The sequence below is a fragment of the Alligator sinensis genome, unplaced genomic scaffold, assembly GCF_000455745.1.
Source record: "Alligator sinensis unplaced genomic scaffold, ASM45574v1 scaffold103_1, whole genome shotgun sequence".
Lineage (NCBI taxonomy): Eukaryota > Metazoa > Chordata > Crocodylia > Alligatoridae > Alligator > Alligator sinensis.
Genome location: NW_005842226.1, coordinates 1,823,850 through 1,845,847, shown reverse-complemented (window position 1 = coordinate 1,845,847; position 21,998 = coordinate 1,823,850). Strand labels below are relative to the sequence as shown.

The following is a 21,998-nucleotide window of genomic DNA, read 5'->3' as shown; positions in this document are numbered from 1 at the left end:
CATTAATGTGGATGAACCCTTACTAGTCATATCAAAGGAAACTTAGGGTTGCCAGGCTCTGGAATGGGCTCCCAAGTGAGGTGGTGCTCTCTCCTACCTTGGGGGTCTTCAAGAGGAGGCTGGACAGATATTTGGCTGGGGTGATATGACTGCGGCACCCATTCCTGCCTGGGGCAGGAGGTCGGACCTGATGATCTGTTTAGGTCCCTTCCAACCCTAAGCACTATGAAACTGTTGCAGTGACAAAGAATGCATGAAACAGCTGGTTGTCTCGCCTGCTTTTCATGTGTCCGCACAGCAACACAGCTTGACAGAACCGTTTTACTGAGCGTGCTTTACAGATCTGGTAGTTCAAGCGCATTTTGAGATTTGCTGCTGAGCCCAGGATGTCCTGCATTTTTGTTCAGAACACGGTTTTTAGTCAGTTTTCAAATATCTAAGGTGACAATGAGTACAAGAGGACCAAAGAATAAAACCAGCCAGTCTAGCTGTAGTCCAAGCTGAGCCAGCAGCTGTAATGAAACCGCTACCAGGGCCAGATGGCAGGAAAGCAGGTCTGTGCACCAAGAGCAGGTAGAGGCAATCTTAGACACAACTGGCATGACAGGAAGAGAGACTGGCTAGTGGGAGGTGTGGAGCCAAAGCAGGGTGCCTCTTCCCTAGTGGGACAACTGCCTGGGCTGGCGTTCAGTGGATCCCCAGGGCACGTGCGCAGGGTGAACAGAGCAGAGCTGCCTAGGTCCTGACCTGGCCCCACAGGAAAAGGGAGAGGCTTGTGTCTCAGATGCCAACACAAGCTTATCCCACCCCTGGCACCTGCCCTGCCTGGTGCTCTGTTTCAGGATCCACCTGAGAACAGGCTAAACTTCACCTGATGGACACTGCTGCTGCCTTCTTCGACCTAGGGGCAACTCCCAGCACATCCTATGGGACTTGGGGGACCCATTGGAGTTGGCAGCATCCCCCAGCCCCTCATCTCTCTCCTCCCTGGAAGGCTGTGTCTACTCTGCGTCCAGCTCAGGCCTACAGTCACCTCTCCCCCATCTGCAAAATGGAGATAATACTTGGTTTGTGCACCAATTTGAGGAAATATGCTTTGCTCACCTTTGAAGTGGTCCTGTGCCTGGCCAGCTAGGAGGGGAAAGCAACATTTGCCTTTAATGATGGAGAACTTGTATATCAAAGTTACCATGCACATCCCCCTAGATTGCATAATTCCACAGCTGAATGTGGAGCAGCGTCTTGTGCATAATGCCGTCTGCTGCTCTTGATTAGACTTTTGTTGTCATTTTTTCATAAGACCTGTCACAGTTTGTGCTAAGCTCTCTAAAATCATCCTTCCCCTCCAGGCAGCTGATTTAAGACAATAAAACAAATCAGCTCTTTTAATTTCATTTCACTGGCCTTGTCCTGCTTGTTCCAAGCTGTAATTGGGCTTCCCTGCTGCAAGCGCTTTTCTGGTTAGTTGTCAAGGAAACACTGAGCCCGGGCATACTCCGGTAGAGCAATCTGTCCTGTGTAAGGAGGACGGGACTGCTGTGAACCCGCAAGCGAAAGAGCACACCTGTGGTGAGAGGTAGCCGGGGCTTGGAGTGGAACCTGTTCATCCCAATCCTGAATTCCCTGTTTGTCAGGCCTTGTGATATGGGATAAACAGATTATTCCCAAGCTAGCAAGAGTTTCTGCCCAAGAACTCAAAACTAGGCTAGTAGATGCCATTATAGTGCAGAAGCATCCTGTTTGTTGCAGCTAATTCCACTAAAGCTTTCCTTTGACAGGACATTTTGTTCCATGGCTTAAGTTATGCGGCACAACACAGTATTGAGCCATTCTCCTCCTCTGACATTGTTGTAGCTGCTGCAAGAAATGATTACAGAGCACTAGTCCCAGGGGAGCCACCCCGCCTTGGTCTAATTTTACCCAGCACAAGCCTTATGGCAGATGCTGTGGGGGGCATTACAGCTGTAGATTGTTCCCGGGAAAGGTGTTCACAAGAGTGTTGTAGGGCTCTTGCAGATATACCACCTTCACCACCCCCCCTTTTATCATAAGAGTCTTTGCAAGAGTATTATAGAAACTGGGGAAGCTACAGCTCATTCAGCAATCATAACATAGTATTTACATTAAAGTAGCACTGAAAGACCCCAGTCTAGATCAGAGTACTTTTTCCCCAGGGGCTTTTCCAGTTTTATGTTTGTACAAGACACTTCTTCCTTCCCCTCCCTCCCCCCTGAAAAAATTACTATTTTTTATTATCCAAATCAGAGGTGGGCAAGATGCGGCCCACCAGGCCATTCTATCCGGCCCATGGGGCCCCTAGAAAAATTTAGAAAATTAATATTTATCTGCCCTGGGCTGCCTGTCCTGTGGCCCTCGATGGCTTGCCAAAACTCAGTAAGCGGCCCTCTGCCCAAAATAATTGCCCACCCATGATCTAAATAATACCTGGGGTGTAAGAAAGGCATGCTACATACAGTCAGGGCATAAAACAGAGATTGGCAAATGTCATCTTAGTTCCTCAGGTAGTGGTGGTGATGGTTCATTCATGCTGTGAACAGCAGTGTAGATGGTATTTAGAAGTGGGAAGGGATGATAGGAAGAAGAATGTGCAGGGCCCAGCATTGAAGCTCAGAGGGGTGGGATGGAATAATGTTTGGGTGTTTCTCTTCTGTGGGATGATCACTTAAGTCTCCTGTCTGAACTGACAAAGGCAGTGTGATGCCACCAGTGGTGACCAGGGGATTTTGAAGGTGCATTGTGCCAGCTGTGCCTGCTAGTGGCTCTGGAAGGATGGATGTGATTTTAATTCCACACTCTTTAAGGACAGCTTGCTTCAGTTGCAAGCTCTCTGAACCAGGACTCGAGGAGGGGAGGTGTCTGTCATCCTTGCCTGTGATGCTCTAGATGTAGAAGGCTTTGCCTAAAGAAAGTTGTACCTCTAGGTGCAGAGGATACACTTTGGATAACTCCAGGTGTAGGTTTTAATACCGATTTGGTTAAACCAGCCCAACTTCTATGTAAACCAGTCCAAACTAAGTCACTGAATGATTCTTTTCAGCACTGAAACTGTTTTGCTTTTTAGAGGCTGCTCTGTATGTGCTCTTCCCCGTAATGAATGCAGTTTTGCTCAAGTTGCCCTAATTCACAAATTCTTTATGTTCACAAATGGCAGAAACAACTAAATTTCCTTCACTCTGAATAGTTAGCTGCAGCCTCTGCTTGCAGGATTGTGCTGCTTAAACGACACACTGCTCTGATTCTTTTTATAATATTGGGTTACAGGGCATGTATCAGCTGAATTAAGCTGTGTTTTAAAGGAAGGTTTTCTGTTTAATAAGCTAAAGTAGGACACTAGATCTGTGGACAGGCCAGCTTGTTAAATAGCTTCCCCTTCCCACTGAGGTTACTCTGGGATCTAGGTTTGGATTCCTCTTGATCTTGCTTTTATCCCTAATTACTGCCTTCAGATGATCTGATCTCCCGCTGCCTGGTAGGAACCAAGACTGCACATTTGGGGTGAAGATAAAGGTTCTTTAAGAGAGGCTTCCTCACTTCATTTTCTCTTTTGACCTGTTGGAGATGCCGCCAATGGTTTCTCAGCCTTGTTTTTTTCTGCTTCAGAGCTTATTTTCAGCATGAGATGTACTTTCTGGCAACTTTTCTGATTTGCTTTTTGCTTTCATTTCTTTTTATGATTGCCACTTATGGAAAATAACAGCAGTCCTTCTTGATGGATGTTTTGTTTCCAGTTCCCCTCTTTGTATTCCTTTTATAACACGTCTGGGGTGTATGTTGTCTTTGCCTTTTTATAGCTCATACCAAGCCACTTTCTTAAAGTGCTTTGTAACATAATGTGTTGAACAAAAAAAGACTGCAGCTAGAACTGACTGATCTAACACTACATTTTAGCGTCCTGGTTGCTCTTCTCATTTTGCGCTATTGTCTAGACAGGTTAGACAAGGCACATAATCCATTCAGATTCTTCATATCTTTCTATTGCAGTTCATATTCATTCTGCCCTGATTAAATGAGCATGAAAACTAGTATGTACAAGCCTCCTTGAGTATCCTTGTGCATGTATTGCTTATTGGCATCATTGTGGTATAATTTACTACCTTCTAGCTGATTACAATGGGTCAGCAGTGAAGAAGTGTCAGGCTTCTAAATGTCAGTGTTACTCATAATAAAAAATACCAGCACAATGCCTCCAGATACTGTCTTTCAAAGTTTAGCTGTGCTGACTGCAGTTGCTAATGCTCAAATGGCCAGTCAGAGTAGAATAGCAAAAGGTCAAACTTCTTGTCTGTTGCCCCCACTTTTTTTTATAGCATCAGTACACCTTCCAGCTAACATGGTGAGTGTGTTCATTATTCAGATGCATCTAGTTAGAATCAAATTCATGTTTGTCAGTAAATACACAAATGACACTTTAATAAAAGGTATGAATTGTGCATCTGATGCTCTGAATTCACCAGCTACTGAATTTTGTTCTTGTCAGGTCCCCCCAAACGTAACAGTAACAATGCTATATTGATAGCAAAGATGTGTTCTTTGCAGGATATCTGAAATAGGGTCTGATACATTTTCTGAATAAATGTATCCTTTGGCTAAAAATCTCAGGACTCTGCTCCAGGGTGTCAGGAGGGCTTGGTTACACTTTGTTTCTCTGCCACTGAGAGATCTCTATATGGAAAAATGTCTTCTCTCTCTCTCTCTTCTTTGAGTCTAAATAAACAACAAACTTGGTTTAAAAATTTCAATATTGTCATAGATCTTGGCCAATGGAGGGGGAGGTGTCTTTTTGCTTTTGAGACCCTTTGGCTCGGATGTGGAGTATTGGTGGCTGATAAGCGCATGTAGGTGTCTGTTCCCCACTCTGCAGTCGTGGCAGGTATTATGATCTGAGGCATCACTGCTGTTCCCAGCTGTGCCCTGATCTGCTTGGTGACTTCAGACAAATCATTTAATTCTCTATTCTCCCTTTTTTTTCCAATTGCAAAAAGGGCTTTCCTCTGACGAGCATTTTTGTGATGTATGGATGGTCTATGGCTTGCATGTTAGCCAAAAGCTATGCTTACTTTTAGACTCCTGCACATTCAAATAGTATAAGCAAATTGCCTTGGGATGTCTCTTTAGTTCGGATCAGCTGCCTTCCTTCTTCCCTTCTTGTGTGTGCTGTGGAGTTGTGATCACAGCTAATAACCAGTCTCCTCTCCTAGCACTGTCAGCACAAGAGGGTGTGCAAGAGTAAGCTGCATTGAGAGAAACTGTTTTCTTCCCCCCTCCTCTGAAACAACCGAAACTTTCCAAACAGTTACCCTGAGCTCCACACCTGGCATGGAAAATTTCAACCCACAAGCGTACTTGGGTCAAGTTTGTTTTTTCTATGAGCAAGGACAACACACTTATACTAATGGCAAAGTTTAGCCGGCCTTAAATATGCTTCTATTGGCTCCTCATGTAATTCCTAATAGGGTTGTGTTTGACTTTTTTTAGGCATGTGATGTTTCACCAAAATAGCAACTATTTGTAACTGTGTGTAAATATCTGTTCACTAACCATGCGTTTTTTATTGCAAGTAGTAACTAGGATGGGATTGCCCAGCAGGTAAAATAATGAGTCATCCCTTAGTGAGGAGACTGTACATGTTAAACTGGCTATTCTTGTTAGCACAGTGCAAATGTCTCTAACTCTGCTAGTGCTCATGTGCCATCCAGATCACTAGATCTTTTGAATCTATTAACATGTCAGAGCTTTAAGAATTTACATTTGGAAATGTCCACTCCTCTTTAGCTAAAATCACTGTGTGGCTGTTTTACAAGTGATCCCATTGACTTTGGATCAAGCACTGATTTATACAGCCAGGACTACCAATTCTGTTCCCTGCCTCCTACAAGCACCTGTTCTGCTGCTGATTATTCATAGATTTAAAGACATGAAGCTGGAAGGGACCTCACGAGATCATCAGGTCTAGCCCCCTGCCCAAAGGGCAGGAAGTCAGCTGGGGTCAGATCACCCCAACAAGGTGAGCATCCAGGTGTTTCTTGAACGTATCCAGAGTAGCTGCTTGCACCACTTCTGAGGGAAGTCTGTTCCAGACTCTGGAGACTCAGATGGTAAAGAAGTTAGTTTTTCCTTGTGTCCAGGGCAGAACAGTCTTCCAGCAGTTTGTGACTGTTAGACCTTGTCTTCCCTTAGGGTGCCCTGGTGAACAGACGTTCTCCCGGTTCCCGATGCACACCCCTTATGTACTTATAGGCTGCCACCAAGTCCCCCCTGAGCCTTTGCTTCTGCAGGCTGAAGAGTCCCATGCCTCTCAGCCTCTCCTCATAAAGCCTGATCTCTTGACCTCTGATCACGCACATGGCTCTCCTCTGGACTCTCTCACGCTTCTCCACATCCTTTCTAAAGCGTGGAGCCCAGAATTGGATGCAGTACTCCTGCTGCAGCCTCACCAAGGCCGAGTAAAGCAGGAGGATAACTTCTTGGGTCTTGCTTGAGATGCAGTGGTGGATGCAAGCCACAGTTTGCTTTGCCAGCTGCGGCATCGCACTGGTGGCTCATGTTCATCTTGTGATCAATCATGATCCCCCCCCCCAGTCACTTTCGGTCATGGTGATAGCAAGGTAGCACTGCCAAGCCTGTAAGTATGATGTGGGTTTTTTCTCCCAAGGTGGAGCACCTTGCATTTCTCCATGTTGAATGCCATCAGGTTTTGATCCGCCCACCTTGCGAGCCTATTTACGTGCCAGTTGTTTACAGCAGTGATTTCAGACTGTGTTAGGGAGCAAAACTGTGAAATGCATGAATAATCTTACTGGTATGTTGGGATTGCTGAGGATGATGGGTGGGATACTGATTATTCCAGGGCCACCTGGCCCTGGGCCAGTACCCATCCCACGGTTGCTACCATCGTCTTCTGCGTTGCTCTTCTAACATGCTCATTATTAGGATGCTTTTGCAACAAGCTGCCATGATGCTCTGAACTCCTCAGTCTGACCCTGGAACCAATATTTTAATTTTCATTAAATATGTGAGGGACTTAAATCACACAATTGTACAAGGATCAGTATTAAAAAAATCTTACCACTTGACCCCTTACAGGACCAACTTAATTGCTATTCCTTTTCATACTAACATCTCAACACAATTAAAGTAGGTCAGGAATCATACTTGCGAAGTTGAAAATAGGCTTCATTCAAAGCTGGCTGAAGGCGCATAAAATAGGGCAATAAACAGCAATAGGACAACTTGAGCTGCATCAAGCACGGTAAAAAATGTTTCATTTACCTTGTTCTGCAGTGTGGGGAAGTGTTTGAGACCAGAGCTCCAACTCGTGCATAAAACCAAATGTCTCTTGTGGCGGCACTACCCCTGAAGCTGTAGTTAAATTAGTTTTCAGAAGGCCATCTGTCAGCTTGTTTAAGAGATAAGCACAACCTAATGCTTCACACTGAGTAGCCAGTGGAATATTTTCAGTTTCTGCACACATGAGCCTGTGTTTATAAGGCTGATTTTTGAGAGTGATGCTCCTTGTTCACCTGAATTTTAACCTGTTTCAAAGATTTGCAGCTAATTGTCTCGAGTGGCTGATTTGATCATCTCTCTGTCTGCTGACCCAGACAGTTGGTGAAGGCTGTACTTGGTACATGTACAACATTGGACACTTAAATGCTGGGAATTAAAGCAGCTTGTGATAACTAGCCCCAAATTAAAGATAATCTCTCTCTGGAATTCTGACAGTGTGGAGGAAGGAGATTAGTGCAACTCCCCTGGATTACAAGGCAAATGGGAAAATGGCCTTTGCCTCCAGCTTTTTACACTTGGCACAGTAAATTAGCCTTTGGCTCAGCTGCAGCAGCTCTGTTATTTTCTATACTCCCATTGATTGTAACAAAGCTCTGCTGGTGTAACTGGGAGGAGATTCTGTCCTGTTAGACCAAAAGGGGTGGTTTGGGTTGGGTGGCTGGCAATATTGAAAACCTGTTTGGGTCCCAAAGAATTTACTATCTAAACTAGGGGCATCAAATACATGGCCCATAGTCTGGATGTGGCATATGGAGCTGTATGTTTCAGCCTGTGGGTTGCTGGACTGACCCCATGCACTGCCCCTAGCCCTGCTTGCTGCATGCGGTGTGTGGGCTAGGCTGGCAGGCAGCCACGTGCCTTGCATGTAGCACAGGAATTTGGTCCCAGGCATGTGCTGTAGGCAGTGCCCCCATGGCCCAGCCCTGTGCACTGGCTCCGAGTGTCCTGGATTGGGTCATGCTGAAGCCAGCGTGCAAAGCCAGTCTGGTGGGGTGTCACGTGCAGCATGCATGCCATGCTGGCTTCCTGTGCTACATGCAGCATGCATGGCTAGTCCAGGCCCCTGTGCTGCATGCACAGGTCTGGGGCGCAGGTTGCTTGCAGTGCCTTGGACCAACACTCTCCTGCATTGCTGGGTCTAACCCACAGGCAATACATGCCCTGTGCTGTCTCCATGTGCTGTGTACAGCAAGCCCCAGAGTCAACATATGCTGCATGCAGTGTGTGGGCCAGACCCAGCACTGCACAGGGGGTTGATCATGGTCCAGCCTGCAGACCGACCCAAGGGGAGTTTGATGCCCCTGATATAAATGGGCAACACAAGCACACAGGAAATGATGGTGTTTCCTAGAAGGCCTGTGAAAGAACTTTTTTTTTCTTTGTCTCCTTCCTAGAAAATATTAATAGTGCGAATGTTCAAAATGGGAATGAGCAGTGCAGTTAAGAAGTATAATGTTAGGATGATCAGGTAGGAGGCAGGGCAGAATGGCACGTTAGACTAAGTACCTAGCATTTATGGAGCCATAAGCTTTTGTAAGCAACAGCTCACTTTGCCAGATGCTATGAATTCATTTGTAGTGTCTGACAAAGCAAACTTGCTTATGCCTTGGCGAATTAGTTAGTCTATAAGGTGCTACTCTGCCCTGCCTTCTGCCCGACTTCAAACTCACACAGCTAACTCACATAGTGCAATGGAAAAGATTCTGAGATCAGCTTGTAATTCCTATTGGTGATTTATCTGTTGGACTCAGCTGAGGGACATATTTAAATAGGAAGTTGGCTGTTCCTCCAATACTTGCTTAATTCACTGATGTATGCAAATTGGGAGCATGAGGCAGGTTGGCTGTTGCACCACGCTGGCCACACCGGTCTTATGGAAGCAGTTGGTGGTCTGATATGAGGGGACAGTCTCAGCCATGGAAAAGTTTTTGTGTTAAAGTAATCCCTAGTGGAAGCAGGGCCAGTGAGATCATCTTGCTTCTGGTCAAAAGCAGCTACCCCCTCAGCCAGCAGGAAGCACTTTTCCTTCCTATTCTGAGATTGGTTTCCTGAAATACAATCGAATCACGTGATTTGGTTGCAAACCTGTGACTTGGTTACATTGTCGTTCTAAACGTACATTTTTTGACACACTTATTTGGAACCAAACCTTACAATGCTGCTGCTCAGTTGCTTCTTGTTAAGTTCTTTAAAGTGGTGTGTTTAAGCAGTTGGGGTGTTGCACTTTTGGCTTAGTTATGGTTTTCCCTCTTAACTGGGTTTTGTTGTTGTTATGCATATCCATAATGCGTGGCCAAATGGAAAAAGTGTTGAAGTGGTGCCTAGCTGCGCTGGTCTGCATTGCTCTATGGCAGCCCTATAAGGATGCTAAAAAAACTGGAGTGGGAAAACATTCCTTGTTTCCTGTGTCACTTCACCAGCTAGCTCCTCTGACCAAGGGAAATCTGTAAATTTGGACCACGAGTGGGGGCTGCAACAAGTGGGGAGAAGTGGCTTCTTGATGATGCCTTCGTTCTCTGCAGAATGAACTTCAGCGGTCTGCTTACGGGTCTCCTGCAAAACGAAATCCTCCATTCATGGGGATTAAGGATTGTTTAATATTCTCCTGATCCTATCATTCTTGTAATTCTAGAAGCATTTTTCAAGTGAATGTCAAACTGGGTAACTGGAGGCATGTGGTACTAGTTAGGGAGCCTCAACATTAAATCCATTATTTCTATTCTATTTTAAAGGTGACTTTTTTCCCATTTAATAAATTGGTGCTTAAAACAGAGTCAGTACTTACGACCCTTGGAATAGCCTGATGGGGTTGAGATGTACTGCCAAAAGGCAATTTTTCCGAACAGCTCTCAGTACTTGGATGTACCCAGAACTAGCTTTATAGAAACCACAATTCAGCTCTAGTGTTAGTTGAACTGTTGATATTTAGATATTTGAGACTCTTTTTTTTAAATGGAAACTTAGGACAGTGCCTAAAACTGTTCTGTTTCCTTAATGTTTTATATGCCGAGCAGTTAAGGAGGCTTTTCTCATCCTTGTCTAGAAACAGGTCCTAAGTTGCAAAGTTTGAAAGCAGATAAGTGGGAGAAAGTGATCTTGTGGTTAAGGCATTGGACTGGGACTTGCCCTGTTACTGACTTCTTGTGTAGTCTTTAAGCAGACAGTGTTTCAGCAGAAACTGGGGGGCAAGGTAATACTGTAATCCCACTACAGTAAAATATCACTGACCATAAGAGGTAAAAAGTGCCCACTGAGCTTCTAAAAGCAGGAACCGTTTGAGTTTGTTCGGTAACTTCAGACCCCTGCGCAAATGACTTAGATAAGAAAGGGGAAAAAAAAAAAAAGGGAAAGAAAGATTAATACTTGGTGCTTTTGGTTATCTGCTTGAATGATGATCAGCCATTGTGATGAAAGCATCGGACCAGGAACCTGCACACATCCTTTTACTGAGATATTTTCCTTCTCTTTTCAGGTCTGGCACCAAAGAAGACAGCTGTTACTGAGGTGAGTCAGACACAAATCCTTTATACATTCTGCAAACAGAGGAGCCAACACAAGTAGCTCTCCTGTGGCACACTCAAAATGAAGGAAGGTGCCATTTTGGGGAATCATGCTTTTAAAGTAAATCTTGGGGTTAGTGCAAATGTGAAGCAGGAGAATCAGGTCCTCTATCTTTATCCAGCATAGCAATGGGGTGGGTAGGTGGTGGTAAGGTATTTGAGGAACATTTTTGACCTGAGGCAATCGCATCTGGTACAGAGGTGACTGGAGTTTATTCTTCAGCACACAGGAGGACTGGATTGGCCCTGGCAGATTTCATGATGATAATTCATGACTGTTTGGAACTGGACTGAGATGCACCAATTAATTTAAAAAAAGGGCAAGTGTATGCTTGATATAGAACAATCTCTGCACTAGGCCACTGCATGTGCACATCACCTCTGCATTGTTGCTTTGCACCGGCTCCAGCTGACTGCAATTTGTAAGTCCTAAGTAAGTAGGGATCCGTCCCAGGGATCTCTCCTCTTTCACATCATGTAGATTACAGTTTACGGAGTCACTGTTGCCTTTTGGAGCTGAATTCTTTACAGTTGGCAGCAGGGATTTTTTAGTAGGAGGATTCCTATCCAAAAGCTCTTCCCTTAAGTTCATACGTGATGCTTTAGGGCACACTGTGCAGGCAGATTTTGTTTGGTCCAACTTTGAGCAACATAAAAGGTTTGGTGCTTGTTGACGCTGGGTGCATGAGTAGTGGGTTCTGAGGCTCATACTAGGACGGCGAAGTAGTGTTAACTGCTCTCATTTGGAGGTAACTCAAGTTGCAGTGTAGAGATGTCTGAAAACAAGGTAGGTCTCTTTACAAGGAAATAGACACTCCAGTGGGTCCTGTCCAGAATGATTTCTATCAGCTTTGAAGTTGAATGGAAATATCTGCAAGCTCTTGATAGAAGCAGAAATGTGAGGCTTTGCTGCAGTTTTAACAGAATTGCATGGTCCCACCTATAGGCATTGGTTCTGATAGATTATCAAGTGCTGCAGCATAGCCCGGTGCCAACAGTGTAGTGTTCATCCTTGGCAAAGTGCAGTGGGTCTTTGCAGATGGGTGTAGATTAATGTCTAAAAACAGGCCTCTTGATTTATTAAAGGTTTAACACAAAAGAATGCTTGAGCAGTATTGCTCCCTGAAAACATATGTGGTGGTACACTGTGCTGTTGCTCAATGCTTGTTCTTCTCAATCTGTTTGGGTTGTGGGCAGGAAGAAATGCTCCAGAGCTGTTTGTAGACATAGGGCTATAAAGGACACTTCCTAAAACTTGACAGTGTACAAGTAGCTTGATATACAATTAATGAACTATGTCTGACTTTGAAAAGACTGGACAATCTAAATTAGTTGTGGTAGAATAGCTGGGGCAAAGAACAGGGGAGATTATTGCTTTTCACCTTGAGCACTGGCACTTGGACCGCTTTTTCCAGACCTTTGCTATAAATTTCTGGAGGAAACTGCTATGGCAGTTCATCTTGTGTGGGCTTGGGCCCTGAATCATTTGTAAACAGCAGCTTGCTTAAATGGATTATCTCTACATGAACAGCAGTGGTGCTTCATTTGCATTGGCTGCTTTTTATTTCTCAGTTGGAGTATAGAGCATGGGCTTAATGCTGTAAAACCATGGTGGCCTGAGACTTTCCTATTTGAATAGAGTGTCTACCTGACTTGGTATTTGACCAGGGCACTTGAGCATCTCACAGATTAATGAAATTTGATGCCGTCATCCCCATGAGGCAGGGAAGTAAAGTTCTGTTAACTTTACAAATGGGGAAACTGAGACACTGAAATAACATAGGCGAGTCTAATAGCTGGGAAACAAAGCTAGCTCTCCTGAGTCGACTGTCTTCACCTGCACAGCACAATCCTACTGTGGGCGATGCACACACAAGTGGGTATTTGTATTGTACTTCCTGGATTGAGGGATGTATAATTAACAGATGGTATGAGTTAGCCTTGCTGATGCCAATTACATCTGTGTGCTTTGTAGACTCTTTACACAGTGATGGAGACATCACTACATCAGTTATAACCTGACAACCTGGTCTTGCCTGTGCCAGTATACACCTTCCCTTCAGCTAGTGTGGTTTTTCTTCACTGGTTTAACCATAAAACCTACTCTTTCCTAGGGCCCATCATTATCAGGACAGCTTGGGGCTGGCCAAGGGAAGAAGATAGGTCATCGTGGAGTTGATGCTTCTGGCGAAACCACCTACAAAAAGGTTCAGTTTCTTGACTTTCAGAAAGTATTATCTACGGAAAAGTAATTTGTTGGGAATGGTGTTGGGGACCAGAGGCCTAAGAATAGCTCGTACAAACTACGAGACATGGAGATTTTGGGTCTGCTCTTGGCAAACTAGAAAGATGAGATTTTGCTCCCAGTGGGTTATATTGTCCTTGTAGTTCATGTGCATTGTACAGTCGTCAGACTGTGCGGAAGACTGAGGCAGTCTCTGTAGAAGTCTATTAAATCTGTTTAGCAGTATCAGAGGCATAGGCATGATTATGCAGTTGGAAGGTTACCTATGTAGAAGTCCTGTTGCTATAACCTACAGTGAAATGTGCATTGACTGCTCCTTTCTTTCTTCCAGACTACTTCATCCACTCTGAAAGGGGCCATCCAGCTAGGGATTGGATACACAGTGGGGAACCTGAGCTCCAAGCCTGAAAGAGATGTTCTGATGCAAGATTTTTATGTGGTGGAGAGTATTTTCTTCCCCAGGTAAGGCATGCAGGAGAGAAACAAAAGTCAGGGATGAGTTATTCCCTTCTTTATGCTGTTCTAAAGGAAGATGAACACTTTGAGTATTGAAAATATGCTACTATTTCTTATCAACACATTATTGGGAAGTAGTAAACCAGCAACGCTGTGGTTAGGAGATGGGACATACTGGACTTACTAGCTGTGAAGATTTTTATCAGTTTTGTTTTCCTTTCTATCAGATAATACGTAATTTGTCCTTAGACAGAATACATTTGACACTGAAAGAGATTCATTCCTGGTACACTTCTTCCTGATCATATTCCCTTGACATCTTCAGCGGTTGCATGATTGGACCTGTGACTAGGCAGAGCTTGCAGAAACTATTTCATATTTATCCAGCTTTGCATTCTTTCAGTCTCTTTTTTGAAAAGAGGGTTTCCTGGCCCAATGATTATAGAGCTCTTCATTATTATCCTACCCAGGTGAGGCAAGCCTTTAGTTCCTAGGCTGGTGACTTCTTATGATGGCTTTTTTATGAAGCTTAGCTTACCTGGAATATGAAACCATCATTATTTTCTTAAAAAATAAATTCACCCAGTGGGATTGTGCACATAGATTGCAGTACGGGCAATGGCAATGTGTAGGGGGTGGATGGAGGTGCATGTGCACCCCCTGAGAGTGCTGGTGCACCCCCTGACCAGCTGCGCTTGCCGCTTGGTCAATGGGCAGGGGGGGCAGGTGGGAGCACCAGGGCACCCCCTGCACCCCGATCACCCGTAGGCCTCTCGCCCCCCCGCTAGGATTGCCTGCTAGTATGGGCACTAATACAATACAGCATACTGCTCACAAAATATCTTTTCCATGCAGCGAAGGAAGTAACCTTACTCCAGCTCATCATTACCCTGACTTCAGGTTCAAAACCTATGCACCTGTGGCTTTTCGGTACTTCCGAGAGCTATTTGGCATTCGTCCAGATGATTATTTGGTACGTATGGGTTTTCTATTTCTCTGCAATTAATGCTGTATATATGACTTGTCCTGAGGAGATCCTGCTTTGCCAAAAGCATCAGCAAAATTTAGCTTGACAAATGTCATATACTGGCATCTGTGACCAGCCGCAGGGATTTCATCGCATATTTGTGAAGTACAGTCTTCAGCTAGTATACTGAAAAAATATATAGAGCCTTCCTTATGAAGTTCTCAAAGCATTGGATAAAATGAATAACTACTGTACTTGTCAGTGGGGAAAATGAGGCAGTGTTGAGTTTGGCAGTATCACATGGTAAGTCATAGGCAGATTGTGGAAAAAAATATTAGCTCTCTCTTCTTTGCGCCCTTCTTGTGGCTGTGTGTGTGTGGTGGAGAGTATCTATGTGGTTGAGTCCTTGGGATAGATAGAATCTATGGTCTAGTACAAGGGTTAGAAGTGTTTTTTCCAGTGGGGATACTGGAATTACCCAGTTCAGATCCAAGGTATTGAAGTAGTAGGACCTGGCTGCCTTTGCCTTTTATTCTCTGCCATGTGGCTCCAATGCAACAGATGGCACCCCCCATCCTGTTGGAGCTGTGCCACCCACCTGCAGAGAGCTCCCCTTCCGCCAAAGCTTCAAGTGTCCGACTATGGCATGGTGCAGGGAGAGCTCCCCACTTTGCCAAAGTCCCAGGCACCTGACTGCAGCAGAGCCCTCTGCTACTGAAGCCACAGCTGTGGCAGATCCAAAAGCTACACAGGCCAGATGTGGCCCATGGGCAATAGGTTGCCACAAACCCTAGTCTAGCACACCAGGCGGATGCCAAATTAAAAAGAAGCTGTGGCGTTTTGTTTCTTCTGTCAAGTCTGAGACCAGCTAAAAGAGAATGGATCAAATGTGATCCCTGTCCTCTGCTGTGGCCATTTCAGTAAATGAGGTCTGTTGGGACATCCTCTCAGGATGTCCCGAAGAGACCCCACTAACTTCTTGTTTATGAAAGCAAAGCTACTCAGCTAAACCTTCTTCTAAAAGGAAGTTGGTAGCCTATGCGTGGGATAAAGGGGATAATCTGCTGTCAGGCTCTAAACTGCGTTTGCTTAAAATGCAATTCCATATGTTTTTATTTGGTGATAACACAAAGCTTGCCCCGTTTAAAAGCAAAAAGAATGAATTCTGCAGGATGGCTCAATAAAGACCCCTGGGATCTCTGAGTGAAGATAGGTGTTTTACCTTGTGCATTCTCTCAGGTAATAACATCGTTATGCTGAGAGTGCAGATTGCGAGAGCCAGGCTAGAATCGAGCTTGCTTTCCTGATGCTGTTGATATGACTCCAGGACAAGATAGAATTCAGAAAAATCCCAGCTTGTCCAGTAGCGAGAGCTGACAGAATTGGCAATACTCTAGGGTTACGTTTTCCTCTCAGTAAGGCTAAGTTTGTTGTAAGAGGACAGGGAGCAGATCCCAGAGACGTGATACTTTCTTATATGTGGATCTAGTTTTCTGACTCCAGCCATGGAGTTGGGCTATCGGGGCTGAAAATGCTCGAACAAAAATGAGCCTCTGCCATGGGGCAGCTTGACAATAACAGCTATCCCAGATGGCACAGATGGGGATACTGCTTGCTGATTTGATGATGGAGGTTGAAAATTTGAGTGGGAAGAGAGTCTGCCTAAATTCCAAAGGTCACAGATCTGATTTGCTGTCACTGTGTCCCCTCTTTCTCTTGCTTACCATAGCAGCAAACATCTTTATCAACTTAATTGTCTCATGCATAATTAAAGTCTTGGATTATTAATCCACGCAGCGCTGAAAGCTGTTTTCAATATGTAATAATGAGTGCTCAATTTATTGCTTTGATTATGTCCTATATGTGTTCCGCATCTGCAGTTCCCTCCCTTACTTTCATATGGCAGATATACATAATGCTGCCCTAACCCCGTTTGACACCTGCAGATGGGGTGGGATTCTTGTAGCTCCACTGTGCTCCCCCCTTGCTTTCCGTGCTGCCTTCTCTCTGCTCATCAAGCATATTCTCATATGGGAATCTGTTGTTCAGATTCATAGTTCCACATATGCTTGCCTGGATTGGGGTCTAAATGCATGAACACACAGTTACATTTAACTGCTTCTAGCCTCTGCAGGTAGGCTCTGCCTATTTGGACATGAATTCTATCTGCTGCACTGAAGGTGTGAGGTGTGTGACTAAACCACGTTATCTCTAATGTCAGCACATGTATTACCAAGACTAGAGATCACCATCAAGAACAGCCGGTGCATTTTGTTCCCCTCCTAGCATCGTGACACGTGCTCCCTGAGCAAGCTGTCTTGTCTCTTAGAATCTGATCTCTGCCTGTGCTTATGGTAATGCACTGAAGGAAAGAAAACCAAACGTGTTGGTCTTGTGCTGCACAAACTAGAAGATAACATTCAGGCAGCATAATATCTTATTGAGAGCAGGAAGACTCGCTTGACTTGAAACAGTTGGGGCATTCTGGAATATAATGTGTACATCCATTTGTAAGTTGTCTCCTGCCTAGGCTTCTGAATCCTAACCTGCAATGAGAACTAAGTCTTAAGTTGCATAATTTCCATGCCTTCTAGAAGTCCAGGTAGAGGTGTAGGAGTACCTTGGAGAGAATACTCTGGTCCAGCTTATTGCATGGTAAATGAATCCCATTTATTTTTTTTTTATTTTTTTCCTAGTATTCATTATGTAACGAGCCTCTGATTGAGCTATCAAACCCTGGTGCCAGTGGCTCGCTCTTCTATGTCACAAGCGATGATGAGTTCATCATAAAAACTGTGATGCACAAGGAAGCGGAATTCTTGCAGAAGCTTCTTCCTGGTTACTACATGGTGCGTATCTTTTTGTGCAGAGCTTGTTTTGGTTTGCAGGACAAATACCGCAGACTGGAGTACTGTGCATCATGTGGAGCACTTGGTAACCCAGAAGGCTTTCCCTTTGCCTGCCTGCCCCATGACACCTGAACAAAAGTATACATGTTAAACCCAGAGACAGCACTTTCCTGGCCTACTGCAGCCATGTGCTGACAAATGCTTTTAGATTTCCCCCTGCTTTATGCAGGGCATCGCAGGGCAGTAGGTAAACATGCCTTGTGTAAGGGGATCAGAAAGGATGTAATTTGCTTCCACTTCTATGTCACAATCCAACCATTTTTTTTTTTTTCCCCACAACAGTAATCCTCTTTTTGTGGGTATATTGATTCTGCATCTTTATCCTCCTCACTTGTCTCCTCTTTGGATGCTCTTTGTTCTTCTATGATTCTGTAGCAGCATCAAGGGGGAGGTGCTACCCTGGTTTTGCTACACCCAGCCATGTTAATTTTCACTCCACTATCCTGAGTTTCCTTGAATGCGTAGGCTGCTTAGTAGAGATTTACTCAGCAATGAGCTGCATATTCCTTTGCAGTGGTTTCCAGTCACTTACAGGCCACGATACCAATTTGTCTATTAAAGACTTTTAACAGTAACATCCACGAGCTGTAGCTTTGCACTTTTTTCTTAACCTGCATTACTCTAAGGCTCAGTAATGTCGTGGGTTAATGGGACTCGGCAGGATGCGTGTATTAAAAGGGACTTATCAAGAGGAGACAGCTAGTGAATAGGGACTGAAACCAGTGAAAATGGAAATATGGGTGACATTAGTAGCAAGAGACATCTGTTCCTACACAGCTGCATCTTAAAGTTCAGCTTCCTATGGAAAAGGCATTATAAGAACACAAAGGCTACAAAGGGAAATCCTACTGCCCTGCTCTACGTATATCTTACAATAGAGTATAAATAAGTGATCATGTTGTTTTCCTTGGGACCCCAGATTCATTCAAATCCATACCAAGCGAAAGCTTCAGTAGTGTCTTAGGGACTTTTAGGCTCTCACTGTAGTGTTATAATCCTGAAACCACAGCCTCATTTGCTGCAGACAAGTTGAGTGAAAGCAGTGACTAGATCTTTCTTGTTCCAAGTACTATAAATTGATGGATAATAAATATAATTATAGGGGATGAAACTGACTTAGTGCCCCATTATAAAGCCTTTATGCTATTGTTTCTGCACATTTCATAGATAATTACACTGTGCTAATACACACATGATCTTCTGGCTGCTATCAAAATCAGCTGTAGTGTAAAAATGACCTGAGAGAGCACAGCAGTTGATGCTGAGTTGCTTTAAGTCTGGAGAGTGAAGTTCTGCTTTCAGCTTCTGGCATGATAGTGCCACTAAGTTGCACAGTGTCAAATTACACACTCACAAAACTCACTCCTGTGTCTAGTTAGGCAAGATGAGATGAGGAGTATTAAATTTTAATACAGTTGTAATGTTCCTGCTTTGTATGGAAACTGGCAGGTTCATCGGTTTCCTTATAGCTTGTGTAACTTTATTTCCCTTTAAAAATGCTTCTCAGAACTTAATAAGCAAATAAAGTTTATCATATCATTTTTAATAGCCTGATCACCAAAAATAAGGCATGTTAGCAGAGTTAGGGCTAGCAATCTGATTGGTAGATTGCGGGTTTTATAAATTCAGTTTTTCTGTTGAAGATGAACTGCTTGTATTTCCTGCTGGGGCTGCTTTCATTTGTAGGTCTGTTTGATTAAATGTTATGGAGTTTATTTGGTTCAGGGAGTATCTTTTTGTTTTAAAATTTGTCATTGGATTGAGGATGTTTGCTATTTTAAAAATAGAGTTTCTGCTGAGTAGCACTTTTGGGGGCTTCAGGGTTCCCTTTTCTTACCTGCTGTTTTGGGAAGTCTGGGAATTCCTGCAGTTGGCTATTTGCTCAGACACGTGTGCAAAAACTTATTTTCTATAGTCAAGTCATGGAAATCTTTCCAGTTTATAATATAAGGGATCTACATGAAGCCACTGAGATGCTGAGAAGTTTGTTGAATTTAGATTATGGGAACTCTTTATTCTGCAGGGCTTTCAAGGTAAATACATTCTAGATGTGCAAATGCTATTCTGCTGATCCCTCCTAAAATCAATATTAACTTGGGCCTTTGAACAAAAGAGAAGGCTTCTTCCAAAATGTATCTTTCTGACTCTTCCTTATCACATCACAGAACCTGAACCAGAATCCACGGACCCTGCTGCCAAAGTTCTATGGACTGTACTGTGTTCAGTCAGGGGGGAAGAACATTCGGGTAGCAGTGATGAACAACATCCTGCCCCGAGTAGTGAAAATGCACCTAAAATTTGACCTGAAAGGTTCTACCTACAAACGCCGGGCATCCAAGAAGGAGAAAGAGAAGTCCAGCCCCACATACAAAGACCTGGACTTCATACAGGACATGCCTGAGGGGCTAATGCTGGATGCAGACACCTTCAGTGCACTGGTGAAAACACTGCAGCGAGACTGTCTGGTAAGGAAGAGGCAAATTGAGAATGTCAGACTGTTGCAACTATGCACACAGAAAAGCTAATATTTTAGAACCGTGCTAATGTGCAACCCCCAAAGCTGAATGAGTCACCCCAGTGCTCAACATATCTAAAACCAGAGTGCTTGTTTCATGTTAGAATACTAGTTTTCAAAGATTACCTTACAGTCACTAGTTTCCTATGAAACTTTGAAACCAAGCAACACTTGCCCAACACACACAGATAGCACTTGCATGTTGGTATGCAGTTCCTACAACTTAATTGTATTGGTTCCCTTTTTCAGGTACAGGAGACCCTCACCATTCGCGGGGGATACATTCTTGTGATCCCCGTGAATGACTAAATCCACGAATAAGGCACTGCGTTCATGAATGCCACCTGCATTCATGAACGCAGTGCCCCCAGTGGCTGGGGGAGGGGCACGGCTGCGCTGGCAGCAGCGGGAAGTGTGGAGCTCCTTTAAGTGCATTTAAGATGCGGGTTCAGGATTTGCGAATATTCGAAACCGTGAATGCCGAACCCGCAAATAGCGAGGGTTTCCTGTAATTAGGTCACCTACAGCTGGATCTCTGGGATGAATTGATGAATGGGCTTCTACTGTTCAATGTGCTGTAGATAATTGGAACAGTTCTTTGTGAACCCCCCAGCCCTTGAGAGAAGTGGAATGGCAATGACAGAAATGATTAAAATCACTTAGAACCAAGCCAGAAATAATGTTAATGTTGAAACAAAAGTTAACAGTTAAATCTGAGATTCCCTCTGGCCACAGCAAAGTGATTGTTAACTTCAGTTCGTTGTAACCAAGGATGACGGTTCCATGCTTTTGGTTCTGTGTTGCATTTGAAGTAGTATGCAAGAAACTACCGGATTGACTGACCTTTTTGTTTGCTTTGTTCTTAAACTCATCACTAACCTGTAGGTGTTGGAAAGTTTTAAAATCATGGACTACAGCCTGCTGCTCGGTGTGCATAACATAGACCAGCAAGAACGGGAGCGGCAATCTGAGGGAGCCCAGAGCACGTCTGATGAGAAACGTCCTGTTGGGCAGAAGGCACTTTACTCCACCGCCATGGAGTCCATCCAGGGTGGGGCTGCCCGGGGGGAGTCCATAGATACAGATGACACGTAGGTGATAACCTGGTTCTCTGAACTGCTGTACTGGTTGAAGCAAAAGGCTTTAAGTAGTAAATTCCCCAAGTTGGCCAGTGACCCATCTGCCACGAGGAAAATAAAAAGCAGCCGCCAAGAACAACATAGTGGAAACTGATGGGAGCGGCCAGAAGACTATCTCATTTCATGATCAGCTACCTTGCACTAAGTCATTTAATGGTCATGACAGGAAATTATACCCCATGTAGTAGGTTTCTGGGTCCTTCAGCAGCCTGCAGGCACAGCACTATTGTCTTGGGAGGAGAGATTAGGGGAAGCCAAAGCTCAGGTGGTAGATGACGTAGTGGAATTACAGACTGTTTTTAGAAAGAGGCTTGAGTTCGGTTTCTGATTGGGTCACAAGTCTGTAATTTGATCCGTGTGGAATACTTGACCAAATCCTAAAACGGTCTTGACACTCTAGGATTTGGCCTGATTAGCCGCAACCTCTGCTCAGGAGGGATCCAGGCATTGGAATAACAGGGTGTGACAGGTGAGGATTGGAAGTGCATTGGTGGAGCTGTGGGCCAAGGGAAGCTTATCCAGTGCCTGCTTGCACTGTGCCTTTATGTGCAGCTGTTGAGCCACATGTGGCTCTTGCCACATTGTGTCTTTCTGCTTCTGTGGACTGGGCTTACTAACAAATGGTGGGGTTTTTGCTGCATTTGTCTGCTGGGTCTGTGCGCTGTGAAACCAGCTGCTCCGTTTTGAATGTTAGGATTCTGCACGGTTAGAGCCAGGAAATTCTTTTGTGTTTCTGGTCTGTCAAATAATAATCCTAATTCCAGGGGACTGCCTGATATCTGCATGTTGACTTGCATTGTGTGGGTACTAATTGTACTGCAGATTTGTCAGGACTGATACGGATGATACATTGTGTGTTTGTGGCTGGGGGGGGGGGGGGGGGGGGGACCTTGGGTTTA

General features: G+C 44.4%; 1 protein-coding gene across 1 annotated transcript in view; it reads left to right on the top strand.

The window, feature by feature from the left end:
• The window catches only part of PIP5K1C (phosphatidylinositol-4-phosphate 5-kinase type 1 gamma), an 84,969-nt gene that overhangs the window by 41,582 nt on the left and 21,389 nt on the right, over nt 1-21,998 (top strand). The window contains exons 3-9 of the mRNA XM_025208334.1: nt 10,781-10,812; nt 12,983-13,075; nt 13,445-13,575; nt 14,425-14,542; nt 17,233-17,385; nt 19,611-19,910; nt 20,846-21,051. Of these exons, the coding sequence (XP_025064119.1) occupies nt 10,781-10,812; nt 12,983-13,075; nt 13,445-13,575; nt 14,425-14,542; nt 17,233-17,385; nt 19,611-19,910; nt 20,846-21,051 (1,033 nt within the window). The remainder of the gene's footprint in view (nt 1-10,780; nt 10,813-12,982; nt 13,076-13,444; nt 13,576-14,424; nt 14,543-17,232; nt 17,386-19,610; nt 19,911-20,845; nt 21,052-21,998) is intronic.